The following is a 20,972-nucleotide window of genomic DNA, read 5'->3' on the forward strand; positions in this document are numbered from 1 at the left end:
ATGAGACCCATGCTGGTCTAACCGGACGAGCTGGGTTCCACCTGCTCCACAAGGAGCACGAAGGGGCAGCCGCCCTCAAGACAAGAGACTGCAAATACCAAACTGAAAAAGTCACATGGACGTGAGGAATTTAATGTCAACTCTGATTTCTGTTTTAAACTCTTCATTTATCTCAGTGTCAGATTTGTAGGAGCTCACACTGATCAGTGTCTCAGCAGCAGTTTGATGTGTTTCTGCTGAAGGCCTAGTGAAGCAATCTAATTATTATTCTGACCACATTTCTGTGGAGAACACAAAAGTAAATACAGAAAACCACATCGAATCAGAAACTGCTTGGGAATCTTTAGCAAGGAGGCAACAGGAGACAGTGATTTCAAACAAGAGATTTATTTTTCATTGGAGAAACACACCACTGAATCAGCTTCACACACATATGATTTTGCATTTTTAAAATACACAAAATTGGGACAATAACAGCAGTGAAAACCGCTAATTTCAGGCAATTAATATGTATTTGCAACTTAAAGTCATATGTAATTTTCTTACATCAAAGCGTGAAAAGAAATGGACATGGACGGTTTACAGAGTAAATTGTATCACATTACAGGACAGCGCTGTTAGACGTTTACTCGTACAAAAAAAACAAGTCACGTGTTTGTGATCAACACACACAAAGAAAATACAAGACAGACGACAATCAGGGTTGGTTTGACGGGGGTTTTCGATTGAACTTCTTCATTTACATTTCAAAAGAGAGATGTGACTCTTCCAGCTCGACAACGGCACGAAGAAACAGGCTGGATGGGTCTGGAAGGTGACTGCAGGTTTTGTTATACCTGTTTGAGCAGACGGAAGTGAGAACCTCAGCTTCGAGACCGGACTTTAGTACTTTAGACCCGAGTCAAGTGCTACAGTTGGCTCATATTCCAGAAAACTAAATACTTTGCAGCATCTTACTATAAAAATAACAATAAAAATAAGATCTGTGAAGGTACCCTGTGCTTCTTAGATGTCATGAATATATTGCTGTAGAACAGTACGACAATACTTATTTAAGTAATGTGCTCTTTTCAAGTTTGTTTGCTAAAAAAAAAAAAAATTATATTCATCGCCATCCTTCGCTGTTCATGGAGTCATGGGAAGTTTCAGCGGTCTCCGTGACAGAACAGCTCAGGTGAAGCTCTGAATTCCCTGACTTGACAGAACAATAACTCTGTTGTTCTGTGTTCATAGACACAAATTACAATTAAAACATTCAGCATGATAATACATTTCCTATGCATGTATGTACGTGTACAAACATTGTTGCTCTTCATGCACAATTCTTAAATGGCTCTCGTGTGAGCAGTGATTGGCTTTCAATGACAAACAAAAAAAACAGATTCAAAAGTGAGTGCAAGTGACATTCAGCAGGAGGGTGGACGGCGTGTGGAGGACGGCTCGGGAAGGAAGTGGACGCAAAAGGAGGGCGGCTTCCTGTCGGTCGAGGCAGCGTCACCTCACAGTGCTGGAGGCGTGGCGTCGAACTGGATCACTCCGCCAGTCTGCCACAGAGGCAAAAGGGAACAAAATAAATATATAGAGCATTGGTGAGGTGAGAGGTGTTTCAGCACAAACACACACATCACAGGTCACCTGTGGGGACATTACATTACAGGGACTTGCATTTATTTCCTGGAGACTTAGCTTAGCTCTAATCAAAACCACAACAGTGATTTAAGTTCACAATCACTGAACTTAAATCAGCTTGATGATGCAGCGTCTGTGCAAAATCAACAGATTTAAAATCTAAATTGTGTCCCCAGACGTAGCCTATGACAGAGACACTCAAACACACACACACAGGTGAATCCAAAGTAAGGCCAGCCGCAAATGTTCAGCATTCCCAGGCATTTGTGTGCAGCCATCAAGTGTGACCAGATTTTATCTGAAGACAAACAGTGAAAATCTGAGACAAAGAAATTCAGTATATTGAGGTTTGAAACAGCAGAAAGCAGCAGATCCTTATGGTTGAAGAGGGGGAAACGCAATAAATGCGTTTTGTTACCTCCACCAAGGACTACACAAAAACAATGTGGTGGTATGGGTCAGAGAAGAACCTATTAAATTATAGTGTGGTTCCAGGAATAATTTCACCCACTTGCTTTAACAACAAGAGAGAGATAGGGTGTTTTTCAATTTCACTTTATTTTAGATATATATATATATTTTTTACTGCTTTCTTCCATTCTGTTTACAATCTCCTGAAAAACTGATATATATATTATATCATTATTTATTCACATATGTCCTCATATAAGACCCACATTCCAATATATACCTTGAAAGAGCTCTTGGGTTGCTGAAATTATTCTGTCTCTGATCACAAAGTCATTTCAGCATAAGAGATGGAGGAAAACCTTGATCTGTGTAAAAATTGTTTTTTTCAAATTTCAGCTGAAGTTGATGTTTATTTTCTAAAAAGATGAAGCTGCGACAGTCACACAGTACGTTTGGAAATGGCTGCCTTACATTACTGCAGCTTTACATTCACCTTTACACAGAGTGAGGACTTTGGAGCTCATTCAGTGTCACGTCAGAATTGTTTGAAGACGTGAGGAATGTGAACAAACCTTTTAATACATTTGACTGTGTATTGCTTGTGTTTTAGGTGAAATACAATGTGGACAGAGTGACCAATGAGACTCAGGGACCAGGGGTTTACCATACGACTTGTGCAAAGCATGCAGCTAATACACACAACACCGATACACAACTCAAAAATGGATGGACCACAGGCTCAAAAGGGATGTTCACAAAGAAGAAAGGGAGCCATGCTTTTGAGGGGTCACTAATGGGAAATATATAAATAGGGAATCACACAAATTCACACTGTCCCATTTACCTCCTCCTCATCATCTGAATTAAATTCACCAAATACTGTCTGAAATTAAACAAGACAAACATGTAATTAAGAGGAAACTATATGAAGAGAATCGTATCAGTGTTACGGTCACGAGCATGTTCAGAGGAAGTTGTGCTTGTGTGTCAGGAAAGAGAAAGAGATGAAGCAGCTAGAATAGAAAACAGGGTCACCTGGTGTTTTTTGTTCAAGAACTGAGCTAAAAACGCCACTACTTCCGTTTTGCCGACAGCCTGGGCCTGGTGAAGACAGAACAAGACGTGGTTTTAATTTCAGAATTTAAAAGGGATTTTATTAACGAGGATTGTGTGCGCCCTGAACCTACCACTTGAAGTGCCGTCTGTCCGTCGTAGCCTGGTTTGGTCAGGTCAGCTCCAGCAAGGCTCCAGATCTCCAGGCCGTCCAGGTCACTGATGGATGCCAGGCTGACACACAGGAAATGACAGTTATTACAGCGAAGAACATAAGCATTATTAACACAATTAAACAGACACTGGGTAAAGGACAGGTGGTATAAAGAAACCTTCTTAAGAGACTGGGCAGCACATCAAGGAAAGAAATCAGTAATCTTGGTTTTCAGGAGTCAGTGATATTTGGCCTTTTTCTTGAAAGTGACACGAGCCATACTTCGTACCTTACAAAAGGTGTGTTTCTGAAATGCTTCATTGGAACAGATTTGATTATGCCTGTCGAGTGTCTCAACCAGATAAAAACCGGGGCCAACCCGCGTTGTCTACTTGCCGACAGTAGAGATGCGGAGCAGATCCGAAACTATGCTGCCTGGGAGCATTCCTGCCGTTTGTGTCAGAGTAGGGCGACTGGTTGTCAGCTATGTAGGATGGGTCCCTGTGTGCACAGCCGAGCAACCGAGAAACCTGTGACTGTGTGCGATTGTTTGGCGACATGCTTTCTGTGTGTCTCACCTGCACAGCTCTGTTCCTGCTTCCTCCAGCTTGTCTCTGGAGAAGTGAGCTCCGGTCTTTCTCAGCAGCTTCACGACCTCCTTGTGTCTAAATTAATTATTAGAAGAGATGCGTTGTAATATTACTGTTTATTTAAAACATAAAAACTATTAGCAAATCACTCAGTTGTTACCAGCTGATAAATCTGTATAAGGAAGTGTTTTCAGAAGCGTCACTTAAGTATCATGTTGCTTTCAAGCATTTGAATTTCAAACTGATTCTAAACTATATCTTAAATTTTCAGCTTTGATTGACAGAGTCAACATGACAGTGGTGGCAGTTTGGCGAGTAGGAACAAGTTTCTTATCGCCCACAACCAACCGCCCACACAGGAGTCACCTGCAGTGACATTAGCAGGAATAAACAATAAAACAAAAAAGGCCTAAAGATGTTGATCCCTGAGCTGCTGCGTGAATCATTAAGAGCTGCCCTCGCCATGTGAAAAAGGTAATTTACACAAGATGACAATTTAATGCTTAGTTGTTGTGAGGTTTGTCGAGTCACAGTGAAAGAAACTATTACACGTTTAGTGTGTTAAGAAGCCAGTATCTCTCCTCTGTGAAACTGGGAGCAGGCTGGTAGGACTGGTTCGGAGGACACTCCCCACATTTGTTCTTTAACCTTTTTTATTCTCTCTCTGCTCTCTGCCACCCCGTATATGGTCATCAAGCTGTAGTCGCTAAAATGTCTGTGACACGTGCGTCAGACATGTTCACATCCTTGTAGCAACTCAAAACTCCAGTTCGGTAACTTTCTCTTATTTTGTAAGTACTTTTATGAAGGCCATGCTAAAGGGTTTACTGTAGGTAGTGTAACGACAGGTGCTAGCGTTAAGTACATCCCTCTGCCATCGCAAGCGAAACAAGTCCACACTTGCAGTTAAGCCAACCGTTAAAATAGGACAACAGCCATTTGGCACAGCACATACAACATTCTCACCCTGAGGCTCGACGTAACAGCTATAGCAGAAACATTAAACATGGCTCCTACCACATACACATTCAGAGTCAAAGTCAATGAATGACACAAATATTAAATCAGCTTTGGTAAAAATAAACACAGTCTATATTGTGAGGTGACAATTAGCCTAATTAGTTTGTTGCCTGGCCTCTAAACTCCATTACGAGTTGCATCCCCTTGTTTCAGCCCCCCTCCTATCTCTCTCTCTCTCTTTCTTTCTCTCTCTGACAGCTGCTGCTCCCCTTCCTGTCATTTCCCACCTTCCAGCTCTTTTAATGAAGTTCCCTCTATAGGAGCCATTAACAACATGTTTGCAGGAAACACTCCGATGACTGAGAGGATTAACAATGGTTGCTAATGGCAAAAAAAAAAGGGGGGGTTTTAAATGTTGTGTTTGCAGCTTCATAAATGACATAATTACCTTAAGAGATAGATTAAAAACAAACACATCAGCTCTTACTGTTTCAAACACAGGGGAGGTTTACCTGAAGCGTACAGCATTGCACAGGGGTGTATCCCCATAGCGATCTTTAGCGTAGACTGTAGCTCCCTGACCCAGAAGATACGCCACCAGATCCAAGTGGCCCTCGCAGGCCGCAATGTGCAGGGGTGTACGTCCGTCGTAGTCTCCGTGACACAGGTTGGTGCCCTGTGAGAAAGAAAAAACACACAACATGTTCACTTCATTTCATCTGGTTGTTAAAGAACAGGTCTGGTGATATCTTGATACACATAAGAATTAATTAAGAAGCTTTTGCCTCCATTATCGTCCAAAAACATATTGACCCAGACCACTGCACAGCGTTTGATGTTCCTTTATTACAATAAACAGTGTCCCACATACACTGTCCTGCTGCTGTAAATACAGGCTTGTGTAAGCAAAAACATTGCAGTTTGAGGCGCTGCAGTGCTGAGCTGTTTAAAGACAGCACTAGAATTTAAACTTGAAAAGAAACTATAAAACCCAACAATTGACCAAATGAGGAGTATGTGGCTAAAGTTCATCACAAACTGTGTAGGTGTGAATGTGGCACATTTCGACGACAGATTTCAGGAAGAATGATTATATCAGTCCACAGAAACTGTCTAAGCAGCGACTGCATACCAGTCAAGCCACATACATACATGTACATGTGACTGCTGGGACAACTCAGGGCCTGCCTTACCAGTCGGGCCTCATGTTTTGTTTCCCTGTGTGCCGGTGTGTTTGCTGCGTCCATTAAATACGGAGAGAGTGACCCTGGAAAAAACATCAGTGTAAAAAACGACAAACCAAGCGTGCTTCAAGATGAGCTTCTATAGAAGTTTAGCACTAAGCTGTGTTCAGACTGTCACAGCAAACACCACGTTGAGCTCAGAAGGCCAGTTAACCTGTTTTTGATGACAATAGGTTTAGGCTGAGGACATTTTTCTGTACAACCCTTTCCCTTAAAACAAACCATTATTTGAAGGTGTGTGTATGAGAGGGTTGTTAATGTCAGTAGAGTAAAACTGGACATGCTGAGTGAATGAACAGTGATGTTGTACCATTTCTCTTAGGGCTTTTAAAGCATCTATGTCTCCGATCTTAGCGGCAGCACAAGCCAGTGGAGGAGTCAGAGCGTCACGAATGGCTTCCAGCTCCTGGAGACAAAACAAAATGTCATCATAAAAATGCTGAACTTCAATTTAAACAATTTTTGTTTTTGAATCTAATAACCACAACTTTAAGGAAATGTCTGGACTTCAATGCAAGTTGTAAAGAAATGCTCAGTTAGGACTCGTGAAGCCGGTGGGCAGTGGCGTCCTCACCTCCTTGCAGCTGACGCTCAGACACTTAGCGATGACCTGGATGAAGCGGCTGTCGCTGAGACACAGCTTGGCTCCCACTAAGTCGACGCTCATTTCACCTCGCTGGTTATGACCCATCATCTAAGACAGAGTCACAAACACGAGCACACTTTTACTTCATTTTTCTTTTCTCTTCTACTTTCTCGGGAAATGTTCGGATTCTCGAAAACCTGTATTTGTTTACGTATGAAGACACAGACCTTTTTCTTGGCTTCTAGATCAAGCTCCGTCTTGGCCAACACATAGGACAGCTTTGACAGGGCAGCCTCTGGAGTCATATCACCACCAACTATCAGCCCGGCCTCCATCAACACCTGAGAAATCAAGAGAAGGTGTTGTCTGTTTAATTCCTTCTTTCTAAATGATTTCGAGTCACCTAACGGACCAGATTCTCCTTTTTTTATTCGGGAAATTAATCACAAAAACATAAAAGGACGGATTTTTCAAAAGGTGAACGTGAACTACCTTTCCAGTGGCGTACGATGCGGACACAGTGCCCCTCAGACACTGCGTGCAGTTGATGATGATGACGCCAGAGTCAGTGGCCTTCTTCAGCTCCTGTAGCAGTTTAGGGCGGTTGTCGGGAGCGTTTCCGCTGCCATAGGTCTCCAGGACCACGCCCATCATGGGCGGCTGCAGGAAAGCCTTCACCTGGAAATGGACACCACCACAGTTTATTATTATAAACGACTAACTCAACTGGCCGCTCAACTGTGTAGAATCAAATTGAGGAATTAGTATTCCATGTTATTTTTCATGCAGCCCCTTTCACTCCAACGCATGCGACCATCCACTCCACTAAAAAGCCCATCTGGCGCCATCTACGCAACCAATATCTCCATCACTGGTTGGCTGGCAATGAGAGGCCCTATACCACATCATTAGCCATGGCTTATGACTAGAATGGCAGATGACTGAAATGGCAGGAAGGAGAGCAATTAATCTGAAGGTGTTAGCAAGCATAAAGTCACTTGGCAAGACCACGGCAGTTACCATAAAACGTGAGGAGAAGGTGACATTACCAGTGCCGGGCACAGTCTGTATTTTTTGATGTGATAAGCAGTTTGACAAGAAATGTTTGACGCAGATTAGCAATGAAGCGCTCACGGAGCAGTGGCGGACGGGGAACACGAGAGTCTGGTGCCTAATCAAAACAGTGCGTCACGAAGGCAGTTAAAAGCTGTAAGGAAGTCTTGATAGCCGAGCTGGGCAGCGGCAGCAGATTGAGATAGTAAAGTCGCTCCCCCAGCAGCCGCTGCAGGGGGAGGTGCACCTAAATGTTACAGTATCTGTGCCAATCCTCCCTCTTTACAGGGTGATTGGTCATGGCCCATAACTCCTTCTCATCTTTCTCTGGGCTGAGCTTTGATGGCAGTTTACATGACTGGCAAAGTAACAGAAGATGGGTAATAGCACAATTAAATTAAACTTAACTATATTTTATTGCAGTTTGGAGCAGTCAGTTGCCTTTGAAGAACATACACTTAATCACGTTTTATTACTCAGGAGGAAAATTATTTCATTACAACACGCATGGATAAAAATATTTGCATGGCGCTGTTAAAGTCTTTAATGTATCCCTTTCATCATTTGACTTAATTTAATCTGGTGCTGATTTGAAACTGTATTTACACATAAAAAAAATGGACGGGCACATTACTCGTAGTAGATGATTTGAAACTTCATGCAAATACAGAGGCAATAAAAAGCATGTGAACCCATTGGAACAAACTGATTTTCTGCATTGCTTGTTCATGAAATGTGTCCTGATCCTTTTCCGAGTCACATGTAAAAGACAAACACAATGTGCTTGAGCTAATAACACACGAACAACTCTAATCTTTCTTGTATTTTTTGAACGAATCCATTTACACATCAACAGCGCTGGTGGAAAATAGCAGATGGTAAACCTGTGGATTTCAGAACTGGTCAAAACCTCCTTTCATATCAAAACAGGAGCTTCCAGCAGCTGCTGTCAGATCTGCAAGATGTTCAGAACGTCTTCAGCTCAGACATATTCTTGGGACGTGGGATGTAATTAATTTTGTACATTCTACAACATCACTATTAGGTTGAGGTTACCACTCCAAAAGGTTGATTTTCTTTGTTTCAAGTCATTACCTCGGCCAAGGAGAATATGTTTTCATTTGCTTTCGTTTGTTTTTTAACAGGATTACGCAGAAACAACTGAACTGATTTCCATTAGGGTTTTGTGGAGGGTTGAGGTGTGATCTGACGAAGAACCCATTCTATCTTAAAGGGGACATAGCATGCCCATTTTACCACAAGTTGATATGGTTCCTTGGGGTCTTAATGAAATGTCTGTAACATACTTTGGTCAAAATACCACAAGGATCATTTCAAACAGCACCCTTTTTACCCTGTCTAAAACAGCCCTCCACAGAGTGACCTGTTTTGAGTGCCTGTTCCTTTAAATGCTAATGAGCCAGCTCCCCCCTCCCCCCCCATGATTTTAAACGATATAAATTACATATTTTATATGATATAAATTATCAAATATGCATCCCATACTTTGTATTCCCCTTCTGTTGTCCTGGAGTTTTAATTTTCCCAATCACATAATTAAATGTCCCCCTCTGCCCATCCACTACAAGCACACAAGCAGACAGACAGAGAGAGAGAGGGGTGGGGTGGGGGGGGGGGGGGGGGGGTGGGGGGTGGGGGGGGGGGGCTATGAAGACCATCATTTACCCCCGAACCCCGACATTCAACGGGTACAACAACAAGCGGAGAAAGCAGAATCGCGGGCTGACCTTATATATACAGTCTATGGGGCTGACCAGCGCGGAGAAATGCACGTCCCGTGTGAACAGCCAGGCGGCTGCGCGCTTGAGAACGGCGCTGCGCTGCCTCGCAGCGGCGCTTCCGCGTCCGGTGTACCCCGGCGTAACGAGTGGGGGGGCTCGGTGTGTTTGGCCGGTGTTAAAGTAGAGCTGAACACTGCAGAAGTCTTCCACACTTCTGGCTGTGTGGCGCTGACACAAATTCCAGCTCACGCACGGGAGAGCGAGCGGTCGCGCCCGAGCAACAGCTGCAGCCTCCCAGTCCCAACGATCCAGACAAATGCCACATGTGAGTGAATCGCGGGCTGACCAGCGGAGAAATGCTCGTCCCGTGTGAACAGCCAGGCGGCTGCGCGCTTGGGAACGGCGCTGCGCTGCCTCGCTGCCTCCGGTGTAAACCCGGCTGAACGAGTGTGTGGGGGGGGGGGGCAAGACCATGTAGGGAGACTTCCAGTACCTTGTTACGACACAAAACCCAGCAAGCGCAATCGAGTCGCTCAAGCATGACGTTTCTGACTTAGAGGAACTATAACAAAATGCGCAAGTGTTTTTTTCCCAGAGTTTTTGGGTTGGTAGACATGCCAGATACCCACATTAACCTGTAGAAGCACTAACAAAGTGGAATTTGCATGCTATGTCCCCTTTAAAAAGGATTCAGGTTTTTTTTTTTTTTTTTTTCCTTTAATAATGGTGGGATAAGGTGTAAACCTATGCGGAGGTATGTGCTCTTCGAGTGCCCTTCTTGTTTTGTATGTTTTTACTTCAGTGTTTAGTGACATTGTCCTGCTACATCACCCAACTTCCATTGAGCTTCAGCTGCTGAACAGCCACCCTGTTCTGTTTTAATGGGTACTTTCCTGACACTTACGCCAAGTTTCGTGGTAATCCGTCCAGTAGGTTTTGCATAATGTGGCTAGCTAACAGACAAACACATATACGAAAACCTCCTTGTCAAAGGTAATAATCATCTCTGCTCCAGTTCAGACGCTGCATCACATCAACGATATTTCTACGAGGGACTTACAGTGCCAGAGGTGATTCCTGGGAAGAGCCTGAGCAGGCCGACGTTACGGTTCAGCTTGGTGCTGACTTGAAACTTTGCTGTGGTGTTTGGCCTCCAAACCGTATCCCAGTTGACTGTGGGAAAGACGGAGGAGACAAACAAGAAATAAGAAATAAGATCAGGTATATCTGCTTCCTGAAGACCGGCTCAATCTGACCCCGGCTTACTTTTAATATCCACTTCAACTGTGGCCAGTGGAGCAAGGTTAGGAGAGCAGAATGCATTGAAACTCCCAGAATCCACCTTGGTCACGCGATTCCCTCGGTAGAGTTTGTTGTAGAAATACAGACACACCTGAACAGAGAGAAAAAAAGTGAGTCTACACAAATTGAATGGGTCTACAAAGACAAAAATCCCTTTAAACACAACATGCAAACCTGTGAACATGGATCTAAAGGCGAAACAGTTTCATCAACACTCAAAGAACGTCAAGGAAAATATGTCAGTTTGTTCTTAGTTTTCTTATTTAATTCAGTAAAATCCAATTAAATACAAAGGACACAAGTTTAACTGCTCTTTACTCTTTTAAAACACAGTAGATAACACCGTTCTTCCTGTTCTGGTGGTTGTTGTTCAGTATTGTGAACCACTGTTGTTAGAGACAATTCTTCTCAGAAAAGTGGTTTAAGAGACTTTTTGACCTTTTACAGGCCAAGAATGCTCAAAATAGTTTTTGTAGATCATGTTGCATCTTCTTAACATGTTAAAAAAAAAAATTATATATATATATATATTTATAATATCAACGGATTAGTTATTTTCATGTATTATTCATGTATTATTTCATTTATACCTTTATCACAATTCATCCATCAACCCCACACATAATAAAAAAGGCAGAGCTAATGGAAAGCTTTAAAAAAATAGTTACTACAAGTGAATCATATTTATTCTGTAACTCCACACATCTCTGGTTCCTCACCTCAGGAATGAGAAACTGGCCGGCGATCAGCAGCGCCCCCAGCAGGTTGCCTCTGCCATCGTTCCTCATCTCAAAGATCGGCACCTAAAGACAGAACATGCCGTATCTTAAGAAGACAGAACAACCCTGAAATTCAACAGTAAAAGGTGCAGACATATTTTCTTGTGTTAGATTCCAGCAGGTCTCACCTGTGAGCCAGTGAGAACGATCGGTTTGCCCAGATGTTCACACATGAAGGACAGGGCGGAGGCTGTGTAGGCCATCGTGTCTGTGCCATGAAGGATCACGAAGCCATCGTAGTTTTCATAGTTTTTCTGGAGACAGACAAGAGAACATTTACAAAAGCACCATCACTAGTTCATTTTACTCCATATTATGTTATATCATATGAACAATTGTTATGATCTTATCATCATCTGAGAGCTTTCAAAAGTATACACGATATTATTTGGCAATGAATCCACCAGCAGATACCTCAATGTCCCTTCCAATTTTCCCCCAGTCATCTGTGGTCATATTTGAGGAGTCCAGCAGAGGGTTGTACTCTAAGATAGTGTAGATGATCCTCTTTTTGTCTTTAGACAACCTGGAAGATAGATTAAGTTTTAAGTCTGAGTTTCAGTGACTGTGTACAAAACTTGTCATGTTTACAGAAAATAAACACAGAAAGAACATACAGTCGACATTCAGGGGTTTTAGTCATTACAATCGTTGTTGTTCACCCAAAACCACACAAAAGACACATGGTTAAACAAAGGATTATTATTGTCTTTGTGATTATTTGTGTTCATTGGGATTATTTCATAAAGTCGCATTACATTCTGGTTAAGCTTTTAAGAGTGTTTGAAGGAGGATGGGGATACACTGAAAACTTAGCTGACTTTATGAAGTGTAACTAAGTGTGTCTAGCCTTGTGTCTCAGCAGCAGGAAGCCAAAACCTGTTTCTTACACACACACAGAGGCATTTTAAGGAGTGTAGAAGGGAGGGGCATGACAGCGGCCCTGACAGCTCTACACACTGCAACTTCAGAAAACACACAAATAGACAAACCAAGAGCAAATTGAGAGAACATCAATCATGAGTTTGACAACACAAGTGGTGCAAATAGTCAAAATGTGACCAAACGCGCGTTTAACGCCAACACTGGATACGGTACAAAACTGGGCTTTATTCTTCTTTTTTGTTTGTTTCTGGCTGCTAGTTTAACATCTGATAAATCCAGTACAAGATCAAATCAGTTCTCTTTTCCCGCTCCAAAAAGAGTTCAATAACAGTTACATTACTAATAATGTTATTTGGCAAAGAAAAGTGTATTATTTTAATTTAAACTTTCAATATACATGTTGCTGAGACAGAGACAGGTCTCACACGAAGTCATCTGATTTGTCTAAAAAAATCTGCTGCTCGTCTCCTAAAATGTGGCGAGTGGCAAAATTCATGTGCGGGGAAAAGGTTCTAAATGAGTCGTCTCCCCTCTGAACTCTGTCTAATTTTCCCACAACCGACTTCAGACACTTTCTTTTCTGTAGTTGCTTGTCCTGTGTGTATTTGCATGGGTTTTCTGAAGTTGCAGAGTGTTGAGCTTTCAGGGCCAATGAGTAAAGTACTAATGCTTTCTGGGGCTTCATATTTGGGTATAGGACATAAGACAGCCCATTTAATATATCTTGAGGGTTATTTGGCGAGTCATCTCAGATTAGGTCAAAACCTTGCGTTTCTTTTTCATTCCAATTACAAGGGAGGGAACCTTGTATTAAATCGCCTCGGCGTGGAGTTTAACTCGGGCCGCCCCACCTGCGACACTGCGTATAAGGCAGCTTGACTGGCTAAACAACCATGGAAAGATTTTCTTTCTTAATCTCCCTTTTTAAAGAAACAGGGTGGAACACCCCCCCCGCCACATTACCATAGGGAAGCCTCATAACACGGAGATATAAGCTGAATGGAACAGCAGGGGGAAGGACTGGGAGGCAAGCCCCAGTCCACCCGACCAGACGTCCGACAGACACTCTTCTAATTAGCCTCAAGTCCACACACGACCCGAGAACGTATGTTGTTGATAATATTCAGACCAAAGTTCCCCCAAGAAAACACTATTCATATTACAAATCATATATCTATGTGGCGGAGCAGCCTGAGGTGGTGCAAAGCGATGCATTTGCATATATCCATGCTAAGATGCCTCATAGCTCAAGAATAATGATTTGTGTGTGTGTGTGTGTGTGTGTGTGTGTGTGTGTGTGTGTGTGTGTGTGTGTGTGTGTGGACTCGAGATGTGGAAGAAAACGGGTGGAGGTAGGGGGCAGGCGGCCTTGTGGCGTACCCTCGAAACATCACATGAATAAAGCTTTTCAATAAATCAATAAACTAATTCCCTCCTCAGTAACATAAGCTTGGCAACTGCATACTATCAACAGTACGCCCATTAGACAGTATACACTCAAGGATGAGCAAACATTACGTTGTACTGAAGGTCTAAAAATGTACATAATATTTAATAAAAACATGTTCAAATAGTCATGTTTAACTAATATTATATGGTTGCAAATGCTTAATATTAGTTTTAAAAAACTGATAATTATCAAATTTTTGCCAAGCAGTCGACAAAATAACACAAGAAAGCTGTGTGTCGCTGGGGGTGTGGACAAGTTTTAAGGTTGAGAGCAGTCGCACAGCCCTCTGAAATATGATTATGAGCCTCACAAAACTGCTCACACAGCTCAACTTCTAGTTTATGGAAAACAAGACTACTAACAACTGCATATATATATGGATATAGCTTATATGGATCCCTTATCTTCACCACACACCACACTCCTCCCCGCTGCTCAGCCGCCTTTCACCGCAGCAGCCTACGTGAAGGGGGGTATGGAAATTTGTGAGCGAATGTACGTTTCTGGCAGACGCGGCACCTACTATCACTAATGAAGACCCTACAGAGACTGCTGATCAGCTGGGAGCCCACTCACAAGGGGGCTTTACGCTCACCGCTCTACAGCACATGGAACAGACAATAAGACAACGCAACGTTAAAAAGAAGAAAAAAAAAATCAAACATGCAGTAGAGGAGATTAACCAGCAGGCAAACAGCAGCCATTTACTAAATAAACCTAAAAGACAAACATCAGGCTATCCCAGCTGAGTGAACCAACCCCCCCTCCATGCTAAACTTTAAAGCAGATGTCTTGTTGGTGACGGAGATGACATTCAAAAGTGCAGAGTTAGACACAGAAATACTTCAGGCAGTGCAAGCAGCTCTGTGCTCCTGAGTCCTTCCTGCTATTTTCTCCTAATGCCAAAGGCCATGTTGTCATGTGTTTCCTGTCAGGCGAGCACACCCTAAGCAGAGGCTCACGCCACTCTCATGCACAGTGCAGGGACACACACACACACAATACTGCCAATGCTACAGCACCCATGAAATGGCTGGTCACAATGGCTGGACGCCGGATTCCTGTTAAAGAAATTCATGGTCATTAAAGTCATTGTTTTTATATATTGACAGTCAGTAATTTCTATTCAATATCTGCTTCTTCAGATATGAAATGGATCTTTCACTGTTTAGTGACAATAACAACTATACTCTTGGGTACATGTAATATTCATGAAGATGCAGAGTTTATAGTCAATTCTAAATTGATTTAGCGTACAGCAACAACCCGCCTTGCGAAAAAAAGCCGACGAGCAGGTCTATGATTAAATTTCCGTGGCAATGGTCTGCAAATACAGTAATTTAAGTATTTCAATACAAGCTACATATAAGCTACTCACAAAAACCTTAGCTGTCAAAGACAATAACATTACAATGCATGAATTGCATTTCTTTTTTCATTACGAAGACAGGTAATCCTTTGCCTTCTTAATAATTTGCTAGATTTTTTTTCTTTATGCATATAATAAAAACACTGATGAGAAAAATTAAGAATAAACTATTGAATAACAGTTGAACATTTTAAATTAAGTGATAGTTTTGCTGTTTAATTGATTTTCATGGTCCATGGTTCAACCACCAAGACCTGCTGTTTCTGTGCTGGGACCTTACATGATGCTCACATGATGATCCTTGAGGCAACTGATTTTAAATGTTTGCAAATGGAAAATATGACATATGACATTGTTTGATAAGGTTAGTTAAATATTCGTGAATTTGGCCTTTATTAAGAAGAATCTGTGCATCGACATGTACAATCAAGATGTGATACTTTACACTTAACTGTACAAGAGCAGAACATATGTTGTATTAGTTCTTCAAAATATTGATTGAGCAAGGAGGGTATGTGGGCTCACTTACGGCAGGACCAGGGTGTCCTCGTACGAATAGTATTCATACAGGCCAGTCTGCTCGGCATACAACGCATCATGGAGGATGGGCAGCTTGCGCAGGCTGTTCACCAGTGCATTGGCTGTTGGTGCGAGCACTGTGGGTTAAAGAAACAGAAAAAGGGGATTATGTTAATCATTGATCACTGGGGAGAAGAGCACAGCGAACAGACCATCACAACACCAAACATCAGTCTCATACTGAACCCTAGTGGTACATGTAAGAAATTGCATTTTTACAGGTGTTGAAAAAACACATTTATTCTTCGTATCTACACTGAGTAAATAGTATTTAAGCTATGGATTAAACCAGAGGTCTTCAACAGGGGCTCCGCGGAGCTACTGCAGGGGGGGTCGCGACATTTTTGTTGATTAGACAATTTTTATTTTTTTTCCCAACCAATTTTTTTTCCACAAATTTAAATGTCTTTAAATACACATTAACGTGAATCTGTGAATTATTTTAATAGCTCAGTGTTGTATGCAAGATGTATGTTTATAAATGGCAGTGGCACGGCCATCCTGTACCTTGCATGTTTAAAATAAAAACATGAATATATGAACCTGTGTATTATTTGAATAGCTTAGTATTGAATGCACAATAACAGGGTAGCTATGTTTATACATGGCAATAGGCCCAGTTTAATATAAAACACAATTTTATCCAATATATATAGTAGGGGGTCCCGGATCCATCTCTCCATCAGTTTGGGGGTCCTTGGCCTGAAAAACATTGAAGACCCCTGGATTAAAGGATAATTCTGATATACATAGTAAAAAGTGAATTCATTGTGAAGACAGTGGGCACAGCACCACTGCAGCTGTAGAGGAAATATGTGATTCTGTGCACTGCGAATGAAAACCCATGAGAGATTCTTCAGCACAGCCTAAATGAGACAACACGTTGCGGCTGACAGCCACGTGAGCAAAAGGCCTCAGGAACGCTGCCTCCAGAAATCCTGGCAGAAATACGGGAAGCCTTTGATAGGGGGAGTAACATTATGTCAAAGTGCCCAAGTAAACTCCACAGTATAACCAACCATGACAAAGCAGATTCATGCAACTTCCCAATTTCAAGAGTGTGAACGTGGCACACTCTACATTCATTACTGGCTAAACAAATAATACAAAAATAAAAAAAACACTACTTGACTGAAGTGCAGCCTTTGATAGAGTAGACCACTGACTTCTTTTACACAGACATCAGGCTCACTGGTCGCTCTCTCTCACTTACTACCTTACTTGAATGTTCATCCAAAAGTTAGAAAATGTATTGTGGTGTACTGAAGGTTCACTTCTAGGTCCTACACTTTCAACCTCTACATTCTGCCTCCCGGACACATCACCAGGAGTGACATCATCACTTTCCAGAGCACACATGCTTTAGGTTGCTGTGTCTCCTGGGCAACTTGACGTGTCTTTTAACTGTATTTTTTAAACATCAAGAAATGGATTGGCAGAGAATTTTCTAAACCTCAATCAGGAAAAAAACCAAGACCTCAATGTCAAATCAAGAGGAGTCATTTTTTAATCTTTTAACAATTTTTAACTTGAAATGTCACTAAGAATGCAGTTCATCATCCAAAGAACATTGCCAGCGTGTGACTGCATGTTTCTCTCTCGGAGACACTAGTTCATCCTTTGTATCACCTGCGGGACTGACTATTTTGATGCTCTACTTTCTGGTCTGCCTAAGAAGAATATACAGTGCCTTGCATAAGTATTCACCCCCTTTGGACTTTTCTACATTTTGTCATGGTATAACCACAGATTAAAATTTATTTCATTGTGAGTTTATGTAATGGACCAACACAAAATAGTGCATCATTTGGAAGTGGGGGGAAATATTACATGGATTTCACAATTATTTACAAATAAAAATCTGAAAAGTGTTGAGTGCATATGTATTCACCCCCTTTACTGTGAAACCCCTAACAAAGATCTGGTGCGACCAATTGCATTCACAAGTCACATAATTAGTAAATAGGGTCCACCTGTCTGCAATTTAATCTCAGTATAAATACACCTGTTCTGTGACGGACTCAGAGTTTGTTGGAGATCATTACTGAACAAACAGCATCATGAAGACCAAGGAGCTCACCAAACAGGTCAGGGATAAAGTTGTGGAGAAATATGAAGCAGGGTTAGGTTATAAAAAAATATCCTGAGCTTTGAACATCTCTCTGAGCACCATAAAATCCATCATAAGAAAATGGAAAGAATATGGCACAACCGCAAACCTACCAAGAGGAGGCCGTCCACCCAAACTGAAGAGTCGGACAAGGAGAAAATTAATCAGAGAAGCAACCGGGAGGCCCATGGTTACTCTGGAGGAGTTGCAGAGATCCACAGCTGAGGTGGGAGAATCTGTCCACAGGACAACTATTAGTCGTCTACTCCACAAATCTGGCCTTTATGGAAGAGTGGCAAGAAGAAAGCCATTGTTGAAAGGGATCCATAAAAAATCCCGTTTGGAGTTTGCCAGAAGCCATGTGGGAGACACAGCAAACATGTGGAAGAAGGTGCTCTGGTCAGATGAGACCAAAATTGAACTTTTTGGCCTCAATGCAAAACGCTATGTGTGGCGAAAACCCAACACTGCCCATCACCCTGAGCACACCATCCCAACAGTGAAATATGGTGGTGGTAGCATCATGCTGTGGGGATGCTTCTCTTCAGCAGGTACAGGGAAACTGGTCAGAATAGAGGGAAAGATGGATGGAGCCAAATACAGGGAAATCCTTGAAGAAAATCTGATGCAGTCTGCAAAAGACTTGAGACTGGGGCGGAGGTTCATCTTCCACCAGGACAATGACCCTAAACATACAGCCAGAGCTACAAAGGAATGGTTTGGATTAAAGAATGTTAATGTCTTAAAATGGCCCAGTCAAAGCCCAGACCTCAATCCAATAGAGAATCTATGGCAAGACTTGAAGATTGCGGTTCACAGACGGTCTCCATCCAATCTGACTGAGCTTCATCTTTTTTGCCAAGAAGAATGGACAAACCTTTCCATCTCTAGATGTGCAAAGCTGGTAGAGACATACCCCAAAAGACTTGCAGCTGTAATTGCAGCGAAAGGGGGTTCTACCAAGTATTGACACAGGGGGGTGAATACTTATGCACCCAACAGATGTCAACTTTTTTGTTCTCATTATTGTTTGTGTCACAATAAAATTTATTTTGCACCTCCAAAGTACTATGCATGTTTTGTTGATCAAACGGGAAAAAGTTTATTTAAGTCTATATGAATTCCAGTTAGTAACAGTACATAATGGGAAAAAGTCCAAGGGGGGTGAATACTTATGCAAGGCACTGTACCTAATCTCCAGCTGCTCCTTTTTGTTTGTTGGTTTTTACTGAATTTATTCTGAAAAGCACTTCTATTGTTTGTAAGAAAAGTGCTATCAATAAAGTCTTATCGATTTAGAGACAACTGCATCCCAATAACGTCTCATCCTAAAGGGATAGTTCACAGAAAGAAGAAAATTCTCTCATTATCTAGTCACCACTATGCCGATGGAGGGGAGGGTGAAGTGTTTACGTTTGAAGTGGTCACCATTTACCATTTACGACCTTTACTCCCCCCGCACGCTCCAGAGGTTGCCCAATAGCTCGCGTAAACATCTAGTTATTCATTGAGAGAAAAGCGTGTGTTTTTACCATTGTCTGCCAGAGGGTGCTTTGAGGTGGTGTTGGTGGGAGGTGTAAGCCACCACAATAATAATACCATCACACAGTATGAAAAATATTGACTATTATGAAGTGGTTGGTTTTCTCGATTCAATATTATTTGCAGTACGAACTATAGTGATTTTAACTTGAACTCTTTCCCGCAATACCTGCACCTTGAAGGAGTCCTGCCACAGTGGTGCACAGAGAATATACTGTATGCACGCATGTACACATGTATGAATATGTAAATATTATGTAAAGTTTGTTATATTTTTCATATTTTTATTCTCTAGATATTTATGATCTTAGATTTGATATAGTTTTTTGTTGTTGTTATTTTTACATCTTGCTGACTGTGTTATGGGCCTTATACCTTGCTGCTGTAACAAAGACAGTTCCCAGTCTAGTGTATTTGATCTCCCCCTCACTGAAGGGAAAGTCCTTGAACGAGTTCCTGTGCGCCCTTCCCCCTGGCGTCTCTTAGCATGCTAACGGCTGTGTGGCTAAGCTGTCTGTATGGGACTGTATGGGACTAATTCAGGGTACGCTCACGTGTTGTTGACACGCACAACACTGCTCATGTTACAGCGAACACATGCACACGAACATGCACACGCACACGTATACGTATACGTATACTAGATGACGCGAGGTAGCAGCGCGGTTACACCAGTGAGACTCAGTTACCGTCATGTTGTATGGTCATCCCGATGGTTCCCCCGGTGTTGAGGACCAGGACCCTCCTCTCGGCGGTGTGTGAAGGCACACACTCGATGGTCTCCAGCGAGCTGCAGCTCGACAACTTTCTCCTCCGACATGTCTGCAGCTGAGCGCTGCGAGTGGGAGAACTTTCACTCAATTCACTCAGGTCCAGTTCAGTCTGCGATAAAGCGTGGGCCAGGGGTGTCATGGTGTGGCAGCTGGAGTCCGCCATGATTCGCTCTCGGTGCTGCCTCCTTCACAGGTTCTCCGTCAAAGTCTCTCAAGCGCTGTAAGTCAGTGGCAAGAGGCAGGATGCACTTACTCAGGCTGTGAGTGCAGAGCAACGGCAGCCATGGTCAATATATAGCGCAGCAGACGGGGGGCGGGACCATCTTGCAGTTTTTAAGCAATTTAATTTTCAATCAAATTACTTAGAAACTGCAAAAGAGTTTTGGACAGAACTGAGAACTCGGCCGTTGAACACCAAGCACTGCTCATCAGGTCAATAGCATCCCGGCAGTGAAGCATGGTGTTGGCAGCATCATACTATGCAGGTGCTTCTCAAACAGTGACAGGAAGACTGGTCGGAGAAGGAATGCAGCAAATACAGAGAGGTCCTTGAAGAAAACCTGCTCAGGGGTGCACATGACCTGAGAGTGGGATATGGTTCACCTTTCAGGAAGGCAGTGACCCAAAACATACAGGCAAGACAATGGTGAAGGGACTGTTTTTGAGTTGCACTGCTGAAACCCAGATTAATACCCCATAGAACTGGGGTCTTCAACGTTTTTCAGGCCAAGGACCCCCAAACTGATGGAGAGATGGAGCAG

General features: G+C 42.5%; 1 protein-coding gene and 1 long non-coding RNA gene across 5 annotated transcripts; one reads left to right on the forward strand and one right to left on the reverse strand.

Moving 5' to 3' along the window:
* Positions 1-384: 384 nt before the first annotated feature.
* LOC117756699 lies at positions 385-13,097 on the forward strand. Its single transcript, XR_004612837.1, has 3 exons — positions 385-631; positions 4,365-4,369; positions 13,086-13,097. It is a non-coding gene; the product is annotated as an uncharacterized LOC117756699 (long non-coding RNA).
* aspg (asparaginase homolog (S. cerevisiae)) lies at positions 1,030-20,479 on the reverse strand. 4 transcript variants are annotated; one of them, XM_034577387.1, is made up of 18 exons: positions 20,128-20,479; positions 15,737-15,863; positions 14,861-14,899; positions 11,918-12,029; positions 11,632-11,757; positions 11,444-11,527; positions 10,689-10,815; positions 10,483-10,595; positions 7,120-7,305; positions 6,855-6,968; positions 6,616-6,735; positions 6,352-6,447; positions 5,310-5,473; positions 3,826-3,912; positions 3,228-3,327; positions 3,088-3,141; positions 2,885-2,926; positions 1,030-1,544 (listed from the first exon to the last, which is right to left on the reverse strand). In XM_034577387.1, exons 1-18 carry the CDS (start codon positions 20,372-20,374, stop codon positions 1,500-1,502), a joined length of 1,983 nt encoding a protein of 660 aa, XP_034433278.1. In that variant the 5' UTR covers positions 20,375-20,479; the 3' UTR covers positions 1,030-1,499. The 4 variants fall into 4 exon arrangements, with proteins under 4 accessions (XP_034433278.1, XP_034433279.1, XP_034433280.1 ...); XM_034577388.1 differs by lacking the exon at positions 2,885-2,926 and having other exon boundaries at positions 1,030-1,547; positions 20,128-20,472; XM_034577389.1 differs by lacking the exon at positions 14,861-14,899 and having other exon boundaries at positions 20,128-20,374.
* Positions 20,480-20,972: the final 493 nt, after the last annotated feature.

This window comes from Hippoglossus hippoglossus, chromosome 22, assembly GCF_009819705.1.
Source record: "Hippoglossus hippoglossus isolate fHipHip1 chromosome 22, fHipHip1.pri, whole genome shotgun sequence".
Classification (NCBI taxonomy): Eukaryota; Metazoa; Chordata; class Actinopteri; order Pleuronectiformes; family Pleuronectidae; genus Hippoglossus; species Hippoglossus hippoglossus.

Coding starts and splice junctions, on each gene's coding strand:
- aspg (XM_034577387.1), bottom strand. CDS start 20,374: ATGGCGGACTCCAGCTGCCACACCATGACACCCCTGGCCCACGCTTTA. Junction 14,900..15,736: donor GAGGACACCCTGGTCCTGCC/GTAAGTGAGCCC, acceptor TTTCTTTAACAG/GAATCCGGCGTCCAGCCATT. Junction 11,758..11,917: donor AAATTGGAAGGGACATTGAG/GTATCTGCTGGT, acceptor GTCTGTCTCCAG/AAAAACTATGAAAACTACGA.